The 18067-nt window shown below is 38.2% G+C and overlaps 1 protein-coding gene across 1 annotated transcript in view; it reads left to right on the forward strand.

The window, feature by feature from the left end:
* The first annotated feature begins 2284 nt into the window (after positions 1 to 2284).
* The window catches only part of tgfbr3 (transforming growth factor, beta receptor III), a 111926-nt gene continuing 96143 nt past the window's right edge, over positions 2285 to 18067 (forward strand). Inside the window, exons 1-2 of the mRNA XM_084426130.1 lie at positions 2285 to 2503; positions 11115 to 11267. Coding sequence (XP_084282256.1) covers positions 11198 to 11267 — 70 coding nt within the window. The 5' untranslated portion in view covers positions 2285 to 2503; positions 11115 to 11197. The remainder of the gene's footprint in view (positions 2504 to 11114; positions 11268 to 18067) is intronic.

An 18067-nucleotide genomic window follows, 5' to 3' on the forward strand; every position in this document is an offset into this window, starting at 1 on the left:
ACATTTGATGGATCGTTTTTGTATTTGAATGTGTCATTTTGAGTAGAAAATTAACTCCAAATGTCACAAAATGGAAAGTTACTAATCCTAACAACAAAAGCAATGATGAAACAGTGTAAATACAGCTGGAAACCAGTGAAAATGGTTCACTGTGAAAGTGGGAACACCGGTATCAGAAAAGTTGAGTAATTTTACTTAATTTTATAACGCTGATATTTACGCTTTCATTTCTACACGCTTGAATTGAGTAGCCTACTAATATAGAATTGACTTAGTTTTTTTTTATTCTTGCCTGAACTAACTTTTTCATGTAAATTGAATTGTTTTTTTTTCTGCAGTATTTACTTCACCACAAAATCATTTTTATCAGTGTATTGACCCAAAATTGGGTTAAAACAACCCAGCATTTTTTAGTGTAGAAACCTTTGACACTCTTTAGAGTGCAAACACAGATAGGCACTGGATAGTTTGCTAAATCTTTTTCACCAAAATGCTATTATTTCAGAGAAAACTGATCCTAGACCTCTCTGACTACGTTGGTAGTCCATGTTTTTCCTCTTTGCAAGACACACATAACTTTTGTGTAATGAATTAATCAAGCGCACCATCGCAAGGTGAGCTGGGGACTGGGATGGAGTGTGGCACCCACCAGCAGAAACTTAAATCGCTGCCTATAGCTCAAACTCTTACAAGGGAAATAGTCCTATTTAAATGAGGTATAAAGTGAAACATCTCACACATGGATATAGGGCTTTCAAATGAATAAAGTAGAAATAATAAAATAATAACCTTATAATAGTGTTCATTAAATTGTAAAACATTGCTCAACAGAACAAAAATGCATTCAAATATGAATAAATCAACTTTTTACATGTTGCTTGTTCATGTTATTAAGGCAAGTGAATATTTGAACATTTACACAACATGGGCACTTTACTTTGTTTTTAATTATTATTATTATTATTTTTTAATGTACAGTAGGCAATTATTAATTGTATTGTTTAAACCAATGTTGTAAACCAATTTGTGCGGAGTGCAAAATCCATTTCTAAATGGCTCCTGAATGGAGAATTTTGGAAATATTGCTATGATTAAAGGTGCAATAGGTGATCTGGGAAATGCTAACTTTAGCCCACTAGCATTGAAAGCATATGGTCCCACCCTCCCTGCAAATCGAGATGACAAGAGACAACGTTATTGGATTACATTATGTATAATTCCCGGTGAGAAAACTTAACAGTAGTGAGTAACAGTACTACAATAATGAACGTAAACAACTGTTTGCCTGCCATTCTCGCTCTGTCTGCACAGCGTACCTGAAACTCGCCGTATGATGTCTGCGTGAACAGGCTATTCATTCAGTGGTATGCAAACACATGTTGACTGATAGGGAATGCATGCTTTCATTTCATGCGGACCGACTGCAACGATTGAACGAACATTTTACGGCCATAAGCCTTCCACAGACGATATATTTATAAAAATATATTTAGACCGCTTAACATAGTGATTGCTATCAAGATATGAGGAGACTTTCAACCAGCATAACAATAAAAATGTTTCTGTAAAGAATCACCTATTGCACCTTTAACACAAAAGACATTTTTTTAAAGCTTGGAAGAACGAGAGTTTGCCTCTTTCGGTTTTAATAGCTACTGTATAAAGTAGCCTAATGTGGAAGTATTACTATGTAGATTAATATTCAGCCTTACAGTCTGACACCTCCACATAATAAAAAGAGACATTTTCAGCGTTATAGCCCTAAGTGTAAAATAGGTAAAAGCTTGTTAGTGCAGATGCTAGGTGGGAGCCAGCAAGTTGTGAGATATTACACTCCATTTCAAACTAATTTAAACAGCGTTGTTCTAACACTAAGCTTTATTATCATTTTTATGACCTCATTTTTGATTGAGAGACTTCATGGAATATGCTATGTGTAAAAATGAAGTAGGCCTAATTAAAGTGCTAATAAAGGAAATGTATATGCTATATATTAAAAAATGTAAAAAAAAATACATGGATCTTTTTTAAATACAGTCAACTACCCTATAATTTCATATAGCAATACTAATAACAATAATAATTATAATAATAACAATAACAACAATATGTATTTTTTTATTATTATTGGTAACAATATGTATTATTATTATTATTATTATTCTAATTTAAGTAAACTCACGTGGTGTCATCATGGCTGCGGAAGTTGATGGTTTTTCAAGCTCACTTCATCCTCTTATTCTTGATAGATGTGAATCGCAGCCTCCTCCTACTGGCCCCTCCCACTGAAACACACACAGACACACAGAAAGCGGGAGAGGTATTTAAAACTTTTTGAGATCTGTCACAGGCTTTGTCATCCCGAAAATCGTGGTGTTTGTCGCACGGTTCATCACTATCCTGACAGAAGATTTTGCGCAGGTCCTTTTACTATATCAGCCGAAGGAAACGTTACCGTGAACTCCCTAAGAAAGTTTTCCTCCGCATTACTGAAGATTCGCTGGTATGTCACTTTGTTTCTATCGTTGCTGTAGTTTTGACGTGTACATTGTATCAGTAATATCGGAAGACCAGTTTAGGGTCCTTGTAAAAAATGTTGTTTTATAGCATGTTTACAGTCGCATGCTCATTCCATAGACGCGCATGCACGTTTCAGAGCAGCATGTTGAGACTGAGTCTCGCGACGAGACAAAACCAGAACTCTTCTACTATAATCTATGAAGTTGTTGTCTTCAATGCAAAGTGACGTTCTTCAAGTGCAAGATTTAAAGCCCATTAGAATTCAATGTGTTGGCAGAATGTGTTTAAAAACAATACAAAACTGAACTCTAAGGAGTTTTGTAAGTCTGCACGAGCTCTGCAGATGTTGTGATGTGGTCAGGATGAGCTGTGAAACTTGAGGTGCATGTGGTGCCATCTGACAGCTGAACTACTGTGTGCTGTCCAACACAGAAAAACTTTTTTGTCCATTAACTTCAAGCCTGACTCTTTTTCAGGGTGAGTGGACTGCCCTGCACTGGAATTTCATTTAATCAAGTTAATGTACATAGTTCACATAACACTGGAGGTACAGTCATGACATGAATCTCTTTCAGTGCATGTAAAGACAAAAGCCTCTTCCATTTACTAGTTGCAGGTATTGTGAAATCCTCAAGCAGGCCTGTGAGTATTATTACACAATTGGGAATGGTATTATGTAAAACATTACAAAACTTCAAGGTATACCTTTCTTGGATTTTTGTCACTGAGCTTGAGACTATGAGTGATACTTAAACAGCAGGAAATACTCATAAATATGATGTCTTGTGTCATCATTTGGTTGTGTGCATGGTGATTGTTTTCTGTGCAGTTCTTCAGCAAAATGAACAGCAGAGAAGTTCTTACATTGTTGATCATTTTCAGCAGATGTAGAATTCCAGACTAAAATGTGTTCTGACTGGGTTGCAGTCGTAGACAACAAATAAAACAATGCAGATAACAAAATGCACCTAAAGTTAGTTTGTATGTCAACTTTTAATAGGGAGGACAAGCCGCTTCCCATATATTTTGGTCATGACGTCTAATAATGTGCAACAAATCAAGCCTTTGTAGAGCTGCTTTACAGCAGAATTTGAATTAGTCTTATATTTGATGAAGTTTGCATTATTGATTCTTTTATATTCCTGTTTATTACTCCGACCTGCTTATTACTCCGAAGCTGCTTTAAAACAATCTGTTTTGTGCTATATAAATAAATGTGTCTTGACATGACACATTCATTTGTCACTTGCAGCTTGATAAATGATCTATCTATCTATCTATCTATCTATCTATCTATCTATCTATCTATCTATCTATCTATCTATCTATCTATCTATCTATCTATCTATCTATCTATCTATCTATCTTTGTGTTATCATAAATTTGTTTATTAATATAGCTTTGCTGTTAATTAAACATAGCATTAGTATTTATTAAACATAGTGTTTATTAAACTAGTATTAAACATTTTCTAACCGTGAAACAATGGACGTCCTTGTTGTTATGCTTCTGTGTTTGTTTACCAGAGAGGCAGTTTTCACCTTATCAGTTTGGCAAAGTGTCTTAATTTAATATTTTATAACCTAATCCATAACCTGTTCGTGTTTACTAGTTACAAATTTATAAAAGTAATATCTTTAGTTGAGTCCGTTCGCTGTAAGTCACTTTCATTATTGGTGCGTGGCTGATCTCCTCAGGAGGATTTGTTCTGGGTCCCGGTCAGGCTTTTCATTCCTGTCAGACGTTAGATGATCTCTGCAAGTGTCTTGCGTGAGAAAACGAGGGTTGCTGGGCAGTGAGTTCCATGGGAAAGGCTAATCAGAGCTCTTGAAAGTACTTTACGACTGTTCATATAGTGATTTTTGTAGTGGAGATGAGGTGTAGATGAGTGAAGGTGGTTTCATGAGGACAACATACCTGTGACTGTTATCTGATTCAAGACCCCTGTGACATGTTGATTCGGGTCCTCAGGGTTCGCGATCACTCACTCTCAACTTATTACTTTCTAGTCTCAAAGATAGAGGGAGACAGAGAAAGTTCAGTGCTTTTTGGAGGGAACTAAATTCACTGCACATAGCTGAGTAGATTAACAAGAGATGATGCATTTGCACAACTTTTTCTTCTCTGTCTTTGTCACATTGCCGTTCGTGAGTAGAGCCAGTGATTCATAACTAGAGGCGTATGAGTAAAAATGCATGTTGGTGCAAGTGTGTGTGTTACTTTGCATGCTCTGATGTGACTCACAAATAAAGGTTACATATACGCAGATGTTCCATATAAGTGTGTGTGCAGGTGTGTGCCCCGTGGTGTTAGCGGCCGCCCTGAGGTGTGATTTAGTGTGTGTTTGTGTGCATGCTGTGTGAATGAATGTGTCCGGTGCTAAAGATGTACAATTGGCCCAGTGAGCCGATTAGCTTGATCAATTTGTATCACTGTTGGAGGTTGTGGTTTTGTTTTAGTGCAGCTGGCCACTTCATGTCCCTAGTGTGTCACTGTTTGACACGTGGCTACGCTCACAGCCAACACGGAGTGGATCCATTTGGGCCGACGAGCACATCTTCCATTATAAACATGTCAAAGAGGCTCCCGTCACCGTTGACTTACGCAAACGGGAAACCACACTCTGTTTAGGCTGGATGACTTAATCCAAATTCATTAGCAGGCAGCCAAGAGGCCCGTGTTGGACATCATTATAGCTTTCGGGAGGCCTCCACTACCAAAGTGCCCCTATATGATGCACTCACACTCAGGTACCCACATTTTCAGAAACTCATGCCATGTTTCTTAGATTGAACAATGTAGGCTGGGGCGAGTTATGTTTTATTTATACGTGGCTGGAAATAGTTGTGGTGTTATTCTCTAGAGGTCATGATGTATTCTGGTCTATCCTCTCATGCTGAGATGGTTTTCAGAAGGACATGGTCAAACATACCGTAAAGACCTCGTGAAATAAAAATCGGTTTTATGACTTTTAGTCCATGTCTGTTAGCTTTGACATTGTCTGTAAACCTGTGTACTTTTAAAGATTGGAAATTACAAATATAAAACAGTCTTTTCTTTGAAGAAAATGGATCATAAATATAAATCACCTTGTTTGGAAGGGTGAATGCAAATCTGTCTTTACACTCTTAAGCTTAAAGGGTTAGTTCACCCAAAAATGAAAATTTTGTCAGTAATTACTCGCCTTCATGTTGTTCCAACCCCGTAAGACTTTTGTTCATCTTCGGAACACAAATTAAGATATTTTTTATGAAATCTGAGAGCTGGCTCACTCCTTCATAGGCTGCTAGGTAATCGATATCTGCCATCCCAGAAAAGTTAGTAAAGACATTGTTAAAATAGTCCAAGTGATTACAATGGCTCAACCTTCAGTGTTTCAAGCGACGAGAATACTTTTTGTGCGCAAAAACAAACAAAAATAATGAGTGAGTTAGACCTCTGAGTGAGTTCACGTAGTGTAACAGCGCAGCGCTTCTGGGTTGTACGTCAGAACGTAGGCTTACTATTGGCCGACGCTGGTCATGTGTGTGATGCTGGCCAATAGTGAGCCTTTGTTCTGACGTACAACCCTGAAGTGCTGTGCTGTTACACTATGTGAACTCACTCAGAGCGAGGCCCACACGAAGGAAAATGAATAGTTGAATGAAGTCGTTATTTTTGTTTGTTTTTGCGCACAAAAAGTATTCTCTACGCTTGATAAACTGAAGGTTGAGCCAGTGTAATCACTTGGACTATTTTAACAATGTCTTTACTAACTTTTCTGGGATGGCAGATATCGATTACCTAGCAGCCTATGGAGGAGTGAGCCAGCTCTCATATATCATCAAAAATATCTTAATTTGTGTTCTGAAGATGAACGAAAGTGTTACGGGGTTGGAACAACTTGAGGGTGAGTTATTACAGACAGAATTTTCATTTTTGCGTAAACTAACCCTTTAAGGTTCTTTATTGGCATATATGATTCCATGAAGTAACTTTAACATCCATGGAACCTTTCCATTGCAGAAAATATTCCTTGTAGTGCAAAAAGGTTCTTGGATTATTAAAATGTTCTTTACACTTGGAGAAAAATTGTCGGTAACACTTTACAAGTTCATTAGTTAACATTAGTTAATGTATTAACTAACATGAACTAAGCATGAGCAACACATTTGTAACTGTATTTGTTAATCTTTGTTAATGTTAGTTAATGAAAACACAGCTGTTCATTGTTTGTTCATGTTAGTTCACAGTGCATTAATTAATGTTAACAAATACAACCTTTGATTTTAATAATGTATTAGTAAATGTTGAAATTAATATTAACTAAGATTTATAAATTATGTAGAAGTATTGTTCATTCTTAGTTCACGTTAACAAAGGTAGTTAACTAATGAACCTTATTGTAAAGTGTTACCAAATTGTCTGCGTAAGAACTGTTCAATGAAAGGTTCTTTGGGGAACCCAGAATGTTTCTTCTGGTGTAGTTGTGAAAACCCCATTTTGGAAGTACTGAATGAGCATTTCCTACCTAATACCACTTGTAGAAAATAGCCTATCATGTTGAAAACCATGGTAAAAAAAAACAAAAAAACAAGTCATACAAGTTTGTAATTAAATGAGGAACATTTCATTTCAAACTTGTATGGAACAAAACATGAGAAATTTAATTTTGTATACATTTGTTGGTGAACTATCTCTAAGTCTATTGGAAACTTAAAAAAAGAAGGAAGCCGTTTGAAATGTGTCATCCCAACTTATTGTTTCAGTAGGAAATACATTAACAAAGGAAAGAAAAATGCATTCATCAAAGTCAAACCATTTCTTTTGCTCTTTAAAGCATAGCTTTTGCCATTGAATAGATTGGCATGGGAACAGTTTGCCCTTGATTTTATACGATCATGATATGATCAAAACTAATACGCTGATTGTGAATGATCTGTATCTTTCATTAAAGGAGTCATAATGTTGTGTTACCTTGGATACCCAATGCTCTATTATAGTCTTTCAGGCACTTCTAAAAAAGAAAAGTGGAAAAAAAATCAACACAGAGCCCCTCAGACCCTTATTTCTAAAGGCATTATTGTCTCGCGAGATCTGATGCGATGTTTTGGCTGTCGTGGACGGTCATTATAATAATGCAAATGAGGGGCGCGTTGATTGGTCGTAGAAAAAATACACCATTTCCAGATACATTCTTACAGAAGCCCCACTAACTGAAAGCTATTTTCAAACTGCATGTTTTGCATGAGTTTGGCTAATAATGTTTAGTGGTATATTGTTTTCATACTTGCATTTAAACAGTTTTAGCCACTGAGCATGGACTCCTGTACCGTCACTACTGTAGCTGCTAGTGTAAAACAAAGTGGAAAGATGTGGCTAGCATTCGTAGAGTCCATTCCCCGTGTTTACCTCGAAGGTAACGTTACATACAATAGCCGCATTAGCAGTTAGCTGCTATTTGTTAACCACAGTAGAGCAATAAAAACACAGTCTTACCTTTTCAATTTCTGGCAAGTCCCTGATGGTTGGGATGGCACCTTTTCCCAAACGGAGCTTCGAGGCCAAGTTCGCCTGATATTGCCCCAAATTTGTAAATGATTCCGGTGTAAAATGTTTAGCGCACACACCTAACGATACGCCACTTGAAAGAGTTGTTGGGACAGCGTCATTAAATGAATTTCCTCCACTGTTCCCTGATAGTTTCGTCCGTTTTTGGTAGATAAAACACATTTGCATGTTGTTTGTGGCAGTCAACCACAGAGCATCTCAGGTGTGCACTCGGTTTCTCCATCTTTCTCGAGTCGACTAAACTGAATCTGAGGGGGAGAGGGGGAGAGGGGCGGGCTTCCCGCGGCATAGGTTTGCGGTGTCCATATTTGGTATATCCTCCCCCGTCTTGACGTCAAGAGGGGGAAGAAATCAAAATCTCGTTTTTTCGTGCGCGTGCACGTGGCCTTTTTTACAAACCCTGAGGTAAACAAACGCTTCACTTTTAAATATCGGCTTCCCGGCCAGTGTACAATCATTATGCAATCATAACATACATTGATTCTCGTGGAAAAGTGAAATTTCTACATTATGACTCCTTTAAGTCAGTGTCTCATTTTGAACTGAATATGGATATAGCTTTAAGGCACGCTTCTTCCTCCAGAGTGAAGTGGCTCTTTGAGTTCAGACCGAGGCTGCGTATTAAACCATATGGTGTTCGACACTCCACCTACACAGTAATAGTGTGGAGTAGCTACTTATTATGTTCAGTCTGGGGTCTGCTGCCTTGAATTTGGTAATGACTTTTCCAGACTGTTTCTGAATGTTATTGTACTATATCTTTCTACCGAGAAATAGAGGGAGAGACACAATCTTTCAGCTGGAATCATATGAGGTGATCGGTCTCTAAACTGAAACAAATACACTTTTATTTTAAATCTAACCACAACCAGTCAAGTTATATAGAATCGACCTGCCCACGTTCCCATGGTTTAAGTTTGCTTCTTCACTGATCTGCTTTTGGTTGACATGCTAAGAAAGTTCAAGTTTAGTTTTGTATTTTGTTTTGCTCTAACCAGGCCTGGAGAAAATGATTTCCCATTAAGCTAGCTATTTATTTATTTATTTATTTATTTATTTAACTAGGCTATATAGGACAGCTGAAAAATATTGTTGTTGGTTTTTTTAAGAACTCTTGTTTATTTATTTTTTAGATGTTAGTTTTATTTAGTTTTGCCCCATTTTTTATTGTTTTTTTTATTTGTTTTTTGTTTGTTTGTTTTTGCTTTGATTTCTGTTTTACTTTGTTTTGCCCTTGATGATATCCTCTTTGATCTCAGGAATCCAAAATGCGCCTACCATTAGTGTGAGAATGGCAAGAGAGGGGGACATCGAATCAAAGGCAGAGGGGCACTGGCTTGGGGCCCCTGCGCTGGAAGTGCAATATTTGTTGAGATCCTCCAAAATGACTTCCCAGCCTCAGCAGCTGCCCGTGTGTGAATGGCTCTTTGTTCCTGCAGCTGTTTGCCGAGAGAGAGAGAGAGAGCGTGCTCTCCTCACCTTACTGAGAGAGAATGAGAAAAAGGCAGAAAGACAGGAGAAGGAAGGAAGCAGAGAGAGTGAGTTAGTGACAGTTTTAGATACTGATGAAGCTGTGGCTTTCATTCCCCCGGTGTAGCATGTGGTTGTTCTTAACCATTGATGTTTTGATTGACATTTGAGGTTTTAATCCACCTGTGCCACTGTGCATCTTTGTGTAAATTTGACACATTGATTCCCCATAATGCACTTTAGTAGCATGTGGTGGTGGGTTCAGGGACCGTGCCTCACCCGTTGCTGCACGGTTGGATGCTTGCTCTGAATGTAACTGCTAAACCCATTAGTGAAATGCGTCTGTAAACTAGCGTGACAAACCTGTGATGTTGTTTGGTCAGGATAATAAAGTGTTATTGGCCTGGCCTGTGTATGCGTATCTGCGCACAATGTGTGGCATGGTGATGTATGCCTCTTAAAATCTGCTACTTTCATTATAGGTAATCTTTACGAGCTGATGAAAAAAACAGGAGAGATGCAGCCATGTCGAAACTGGCCAGTTGTGCAACCTGCGACAAAGTATAAATTCTTAGAAATATGACACTTTAAGGTGATGTTGTCACAGTGTAATTACAATAAATACTGAGTAATATTAATGAACTACATGTTCTTACTATAAGGTTTAGCTTAGGGGTTGGTTTAGGGTTAGTTACTTGTAATTATGCATCATTCACTGTTATTACCATAGTAAGTACTAGTAATATTGTAAAATACATCACCTTGAGTGTTACCATAATACTAAACAGTCTAGAAACAATTGGAAATTGCTTTTAGGATACGTTTTTGCTAATGTTTGCCTTCAGAAGGGCTAAAATCACCATTACTTACTCCAAAAACCCTGAATCTCTATCTCAGATTTGGGACGATTGCCATTGAAAACTAAACTATTCATTTTGTCAGAATGGAATTAATCAAACTGAATCGAGTCTGATGTGACATTTCAGGTTCTCTGGGCAGACGTAAATGTTTAAATGCCAGTGTAGATTTGTTTGAAAGGTTTTTAATTTGATGACTCAATATCTGTCACGATGCAGATGATAAGTTTATTATTGTGCCGTTTTGTCAGGTAGTGGAGTAAGTGAAACTTCGTGTGGATAATGCATGTTGTATTTAAGCTCTATTGGTGTGGCATGTGTTGGGATTAGCCCACCCTGCAGTGAACTCGGGTTGGCTTCTTCATCTCTCGAGGTCAGTTGTGGTCGTGTTAATTAGCTGTCATCTGTTAATGCTCTTAAAGGCAAACTCCAGGTGTCTAATCGGACTGTTATCTTCACTTCAGGATTTCTTTTATTGTCTTGTTATTCATTTGAAACGGGCCTTTTTTCATACAGCAGTTAAAGTTGTTAAATGATGAACCGTCGCTTGTTCTCCTCATTCCCACCGTTCTCATGAGGCTTAATTAGTGGGTTGCGAATAACAGCGCCGTCACATCAACCAGAGCCCTGCTGTCTCGTCCCATCTAAGCCCACATGTGACCCTAATACCTTGCTGCTTGGTCACTGACTGACATCTTTCTCTCTCTCATTCTACAGAGTGTGTGGGGACCATTCAAGAAGACACCCCGCTGCTTCTGTTTCTGCCACGTCTGGCTTCAGGAAAGCGTTCTCTTCCAGCCATGCGGCAAACGGCACACATACACCCCTCCGCCATCCTGTTTTTGACCCTCAGCAGCTTGGCCTCTGCAGGTAAGCACTGTTATCCTTGTAACCCATCATCTCTCTCCTGGGCTTTTGGAATAACAGGTCAAGAGTGAGTGAATGTGGCATGACGTAGCATGAGCCGTCTATATCACATGTTCCGTTTGCCTTATGAAGATGAAGGAAAGGCTGAGAATTTACGAGGGGTGTTTTAAACGCCTTTCAAAAGCGCTGCTGTGTAATGGCTCATGATGAAGTGAATACCAGAGCTCAAGCTCCCTTGGCTAATTTTGATGTTTTAAAGTGTGTGTTTATAGGTAAAGTGTACATTTCTGGTCACCAAGCAGTGCCAAATAGACCCAATCTGCATTTTTTTTGACAAAAAGTTAGTCAGGCAAAAGATGACATGTCAGACAGTTGAACATGCTTGACGGGGACAAGCCTCAGTGCTTAAAGGGGAAGTTCACCCAACAATGAAAATTCATTTGCAGTCTTCATTTGCTCACCCTCAAGTTGTTCCAAACCTGTATGAAGTTCTTTCTTTTGGGTTATGATGAACACAAACGATTTTTTGAAGAATATGGGTAACCAAACAGTTGACTTCTATTGACTTTTATAGTATGGAAAAAATACTATGGAAGTCAATTGGGCCCATTAACTGTTTGGGTGCTGGCATTCTTCAAAATATCTTCTTTTGTGTTCAGCAGAAGAAAGAACTTCATACAGGTTTGGAACAACTTGAGGGTGAGCAAATGATGACAGAATTTTCATTTCATTTAAACTATCCCTTTAAGGGGGCGTTTAAAGTTACCTTCAAACGTTTGTTCCGTTAAAATCAATATTTTCTTTTTCATGTAGCTACAGTTGTGGCCAGAATTATTGGCACCCCTGGTAAATATGATCAAAGATGGCTGTAAAAATAAATCTGCGTTGTTTTTCCTTTTGATCTTTCATTAAAAAATAATCGCAAAAATCAAACCTTTCACTGAAGTAAAATAATTGAAAGTGGGGGGGGGGAATCACATTATGAAATAAATGCTTTTATGAACCTTCAAAAACATTCTGATTTCGTTCTCAATAAATATTTCGTATTATCAATGTTGTAAAAACTTGCGCAGTCTTTGATGAATAAAAAGTTCAAAAGAATAGAATTTATTTAAAATATTTTGTGACATTATAGATTCCTTTACTGTCACTTTGATCAATTTAATTGAAACTGTATTCTGACCCTAGACTTGTGAAAGGTAGTGTATCTGATTAATTTAAATGTATGTTTATGATGTGTTACCAGCTCTTCAGTTGAATTATTATGATGTGCTTGCTTGCTGCCTCATCGATTACGAAATCAAAGACATAGCGTTGGTTAATGATGTGAAGGGTCATTAACCAACATATTCATCAATAATATGATGAAATGACACTATAATTGACCGTAAGCGTGCCTGCATCTAGTCTAACACAGAAAACGGGGCATGTTCTTTGCCGGGACTCTTCGCAGGGCGTGTTCTCGATAAGCTGTGCCTCGGCGCTCATTGTCTTGACAGAGTGAGGCAGTATTGCCTGTTTTGTCAGGCAATCACGATTCGCCCCCTGTGTTCGGAATTTCCCCGGTTCCTCCCAGCATGAGTCTTCTAGATCTGGCTGTCAGAGAGCAAAGGCCGGGGGGATTTGCATTAAGAAAGTGCTGACAGCCTCAATCTCTCAACCCGAAACACCAGTGCCGCACGTCAGCTATGCGTCCTCTAACCCGACTCATGCAGCTCTATCTGTGTGATTGATCAGGGCTGGTTGGCTCAGTCTCTTCAGAAGAGTGATGATTTGTTCCCCTCTGGCACAACAGCCTGACAGATAGTTACATGCCAAGAGAAAAAGGGAAAGAAAACAATATGGCAGCAACCAAACAAACAAAATTGTGACAGTCATCAAGTCTGGGTTGTCGGAATGGAGTGTTAAGACTTAAGAGTGCATGTATTTCACACCGTTCTGTGATTTTACTTTCACTTGTTCTGTTGAATGTCTCTTTGTTGGTAACAGATCCCACTGGCCATTCTCAGCCGTTTTAACAAATTTCTGTCACTCAAACAAAATGCTTTTCTTCTCGAGAAAAAAAGAGAGAAAGGAAAGTAGTGTAAATATTTGATGGAAAGACATTCATTTATTGTGGAGGGGGCATGATTAAATCTATGGTTTTTACACTTTTTTTTCTTGTACATCAAAAGGTTGATGTGTTAAATTCACAACCCTAATAATTATGTGAAGTATACAGCTGTCAGAAAGCTGATGTTAAAGGGTTATAAATGTATACAATTCTCAGAGGTGTGAATTATGCCATATATAAATAAGCTAAGAAATAGAGGACTTTTTAATAATTCTATCTGAATTGTCGTAGACATAGGACAAACACCTCCATCAACACGGCTGGTAAAGCGAGATGTTTGACCCGAGTCTCGACCTGCTCAAAGCGGAACGGTTCCTGTTAGTGATGGTAAAGCAGGAGGACAAAGGCTACTGTGTCAGAATGTCCCTTGAGTTTAGTGAAATTTGGCCAGAAAACAATCCTACCTACCCTTTCCTTTAATACTCTTGAGCGAGAATTGTTGTTTTGCACTAAATATTTGCTTCCTAGAGTCTTCCTCAGTACATGTTGGCACATTTACCTGGAGCACGTTTATTGAGGCTCTGCCTTCTTTTAATTCTTTTTTTTTTTATTGTTGATGAAGCTGTTCCAAACCCTTGTTTTGGGTGATGTTGATCAAAATGGAGTCTAAACAAACTTTATGGGTGTCATATCTGGGCATGCTCAATATTTCCCTCGTACTCTATTTTTTCCTTTTGTTTTAGAGCATAGCGGCCTCCCTGAAGTCTCTTGTTTTAAAAAAAAAACTAGAACATTATCTAATCTGCAGCATCAGAGTGTCTGCAGCCCTGAGCCCTTTCCACATTGACTTCAAATCACTTCCAGTCATAACCTGTGTTCAGCTTTAGTCATCTGATTCTAGAGATGATGAGGTGTGATATATGAACATCTCCATGTCTTCTGAGACCTTGTCATCAGAACGTCTCTTCCACAACACTGAATCTCCTGTGACAGTGGAGAAATGTGTAATCTATATAATAGATTAGAAAGAAGATCTGTCCCACTGTGTCTCAGGATGGTTCTCTCTCATGTGACGTGACTGATACAGCAGAAATAGTGTTCACAGGTGACATGTATTATTTTTAGGTCTTGTAATGAGCACAAGTTAATGAGACTAACATTTAAAAGGTCATGAAACCCTAAACTAAATTTTCTGAGGTTTTAACAGAGGTATGCGTGTTGAACATCATTGCAGACAATGTTAGCATGTTAGATATAATTGTAAGGGAAAACTGGTTCATTTTGAGTTTTTCCCATGGAAAAATTTTCGTCTTCCGGATTTAAAATCTACATCGTGTCCACGTCACAGGTTGTGATGTGGCAGTACAATACTTCGATGATGCGTCGGTGTCTCATATGACAGGTATTATGGGAGAGGAAAATAAGGGTTATCGCTGTACCTTAGCGAAATGCATCATGGGTAACGTAGTTCATATCAAGCGTGCTCCTGTGAGGGACGTGAATACTCTCGCTGTGCTGTGCAAGAAAGTTTCTGTGTTGCTTTTCTGTTTGTTTATTTATGTCAATCCACCCGGGAGTTATCGTGAACTGTAACTCTGACAACTTTACCCTGCAAGAATGAGTAAAATGGCATGCATTGACAAACTTTGTCCCTCTCATCATTGCCCGAACGTGAACTAAAGAGTCGTTACGCTGCCGCTTTAAGATTTTGAATAATGTTGAAATAGTCTAATTAAAGGGATAGTTCACTTTGAAATTAATTTTTGATATGTTTTAGCTTACCTCAAGGGCATCCAAGATGTAGGTGTCTTTGTTTCCGCAGTAGTTTCAATTTTGATATTTTTAGGTCAAACTGTTCTTGTCTGTCAGTCATATAATGCAGGTCGATGGTCACTGTCTCAAAGAGCATGCACAGAGTCCAAATTAAAACAATTCCCCATCGTCCAAATTAAACAATTCCCCATCGTAAGTACACATTGATGGCCTAAGACACGAAACGAGCGGTTTGTGTGAGAAAACGAACAGTATTTATATCGTTGTTATCTCTTGAACACAGCACACGTCCAAATGATCTGACGGCGCGGGCGGGTATAGAAATATACATAGATGTCGCCTTGGCTACGGTTTCGTTCCAATGAACTGCAGTAGCCAAGGCGACATCTATTTATATATCTATACCCGCCCGCGCCGTCAGATCATTTGGACGTGTGTTATGTGAATACAGTATGTTCAACTTTAAATAGTTACACCAAAATTTTTCATTTTGTCATATTTACTCACCTGTCATTCAGCCATGGCTGTCACACAAGATTTTCAAGGCAAGATTAAAGTGAATAGCAACTTACATTTCTGTCTTTCTTTTCATATGAAGCTCTCTTATGAATTTAGAGGATGCTCACTGGTCATAGTGCTTTTTGTGAAAAAACACTGGCCATTCTGGTCCCCATCCACTTTCATTGTATAGGAAAAGATCAACTGTTAAATATCTCCGTTGGTGTTCCATGGAGGAGAAAAAGTACACAGATTTGAAAGGTTGAATATATGATGTTAGAATTTTCATTTTCTGGATGAACCTTCTCTTTAATATGTATTTTTAAATAAGCTGTCTGCTCTTCAATACATTTTCTCTCTCTCTCTCTCTCTCTCTCTCTCTCTCTCTCTCTCTCTCTCTCTCTCTCTCTCTCTCTCTCTCTCACTGCCTCTTTTCATCCCTTCATTTGTCAGACATTCCTTTCTAAGCACTTTTTGTACATCTGAGTTGCCTTTTTTTGGTCTTGGTTTTTCCAAGCTGTAGATTCTCAGTACGGTCTGTTATTATGGGATGGCAGGGCTTTTGGAAGCCCTCAAGTTTCACTGGTGAAGTGGAGAATGAAGCAGAAATCCTGCCAGATATTAATTTGCAGCACTTGCCAAAAACAGCTCTTGCAGGATGCTGGTTACGCCGAGGGCCGAGCGTGTGGCCTGTGGGGCGGCTGCAGGAACACGCGTTGGCTCATGTACACGGGTGAAACGCCTCACTTTCCCCTCAGCGCTCCATCGTTTTTTTTTTACCCTCCCACAGCTCACAGGGATGAGTGACAGTTTCGTCATGCCTGTAGGCCCCATACAGATTGTTAGTCTATCCTTCCATTCTGTCATGTGACAAAGACATAGAATTAGTGCTGAAAGGTGAGTTTACAGTAATATACCTGCAGTTATATTCAGCTTAATGACACGCTTTAAAGGGGATCAGTCCTTCATCCTCATTTTAAAACAATAAAGGCTCTGCTTTGTGGAGATAAATGACCCTAAACACTGAATAATCCATATCAAGGCAGGGCTCAACATTAGGCATGGATCAGGGCCAGTGTGAGAAGGATTCAGGTCTGTTGTGTGTGTTTTACTGTATCTTAGGTTCATTGATAATGTGCATGCGCTTAAATGATTTATACATGAATTTTGAGCAATACCCATTGTTGTCTTAGGACAACTTTAACTTTTTTGATCCACTTCAAATGTTGACTACTGAATATATATATATATATATATATATATATATATATATGTATGTGTGTATATATATATATATATATATATATATATATATATGTGTATGTATATGTGTATGTATATGTATATGTATATATATATATATATATATATATATATATATATATATATATATATATATATATATATATAATATGTAATTTATTCCTGTCATAGCAAAGCTGAATAATCAATTGGCATTACTCTTCATGATTCTTTAAAAATTATCACACGTCATCCTTCTGAAACCGTTCTAATATGCTGATTTGGTACTCAAGTAACATTTCTTATTATCAATGTTGAAAACAGTGCTGCTTAATATTTTTGTGGTAACTGTGATAAAAAAATAAATTCAAGATTATTTGATGAATAGAAAGCTCAAAAGAAAAGCATTTATTTGAAATATACTTTTTTGTAACAATGCACTTTAAAAAAAAAAAGTGCTAGGCCCTATTTTTTTTTTATAGTAGAATTTAATACAATTCAATTGTAATGTAAACATTTAATTCAGTTTATCACTATTGGTCAACCAAGTTAAAACATTGCTAAGGCAGGTAAAATATATGGAGAAAAAAAATCCTTATTGTTGAGCCCTGCAATGTATAAGACATGTTTGTTTAGTCTCTTGCTCTGAGAAACGACACCAAACAACATTTTATTTTCATTTTCTCATTTAAAATGACTCGTCTGCTTTTCCTCTATTAAGAACCAGGCACAGAATCAGACAAACTATAATAGTGCCTCTCCAAATGTTTGAGGTCAAATGATCTATGTGCTGTTTTATGGTTTGTGTGACGGACTACGTCTGAATGTGCGTACGTCTGTGTGTGTGTGTGTGTGTATGAGGGCCTCCAAATTGTATTGCGCAACCGCTGCAATCTGAGCCGTGGTGCTGTGGAGGCAGTGAGATCCAAACCACCACACGACTCCACACTCTGCTCCAAACTGGAAGGAACGAGAGCGAGAGAGATCTCCTTCCTAAACCAGATGTTGCTCGGTGATTTAAGTGTTAGTAACCAGACTCCTTCACTGCTCTTGGGTTGGCACGAGGGAGAGGTGTAGGGATGTTTACATAGCAACAGCAACCCGTCATTGGCTTAATTACAGGTTACTGCAATCTACACCACGGCTCGCAATCTCTTCGAGTCGGTCTGATACTCTCTCTCTCTCTCTCTCTCTATCTCTTTCCCCTCCACCACAACCGTTATGCCAGTAAGTGAGT

This window comes from Rutilus rutilus, assembly GCF_951802725.1.
Source record: "Rutilus rutilus genome assembly, chromosome: 12".
Classification (NCBI taxonomy): Eukaryota; Metazoa; Chordata; class Actinopteri; order Cypriniformes; family Leuciscidae; genus Rutilus; species Rutilus rutilus.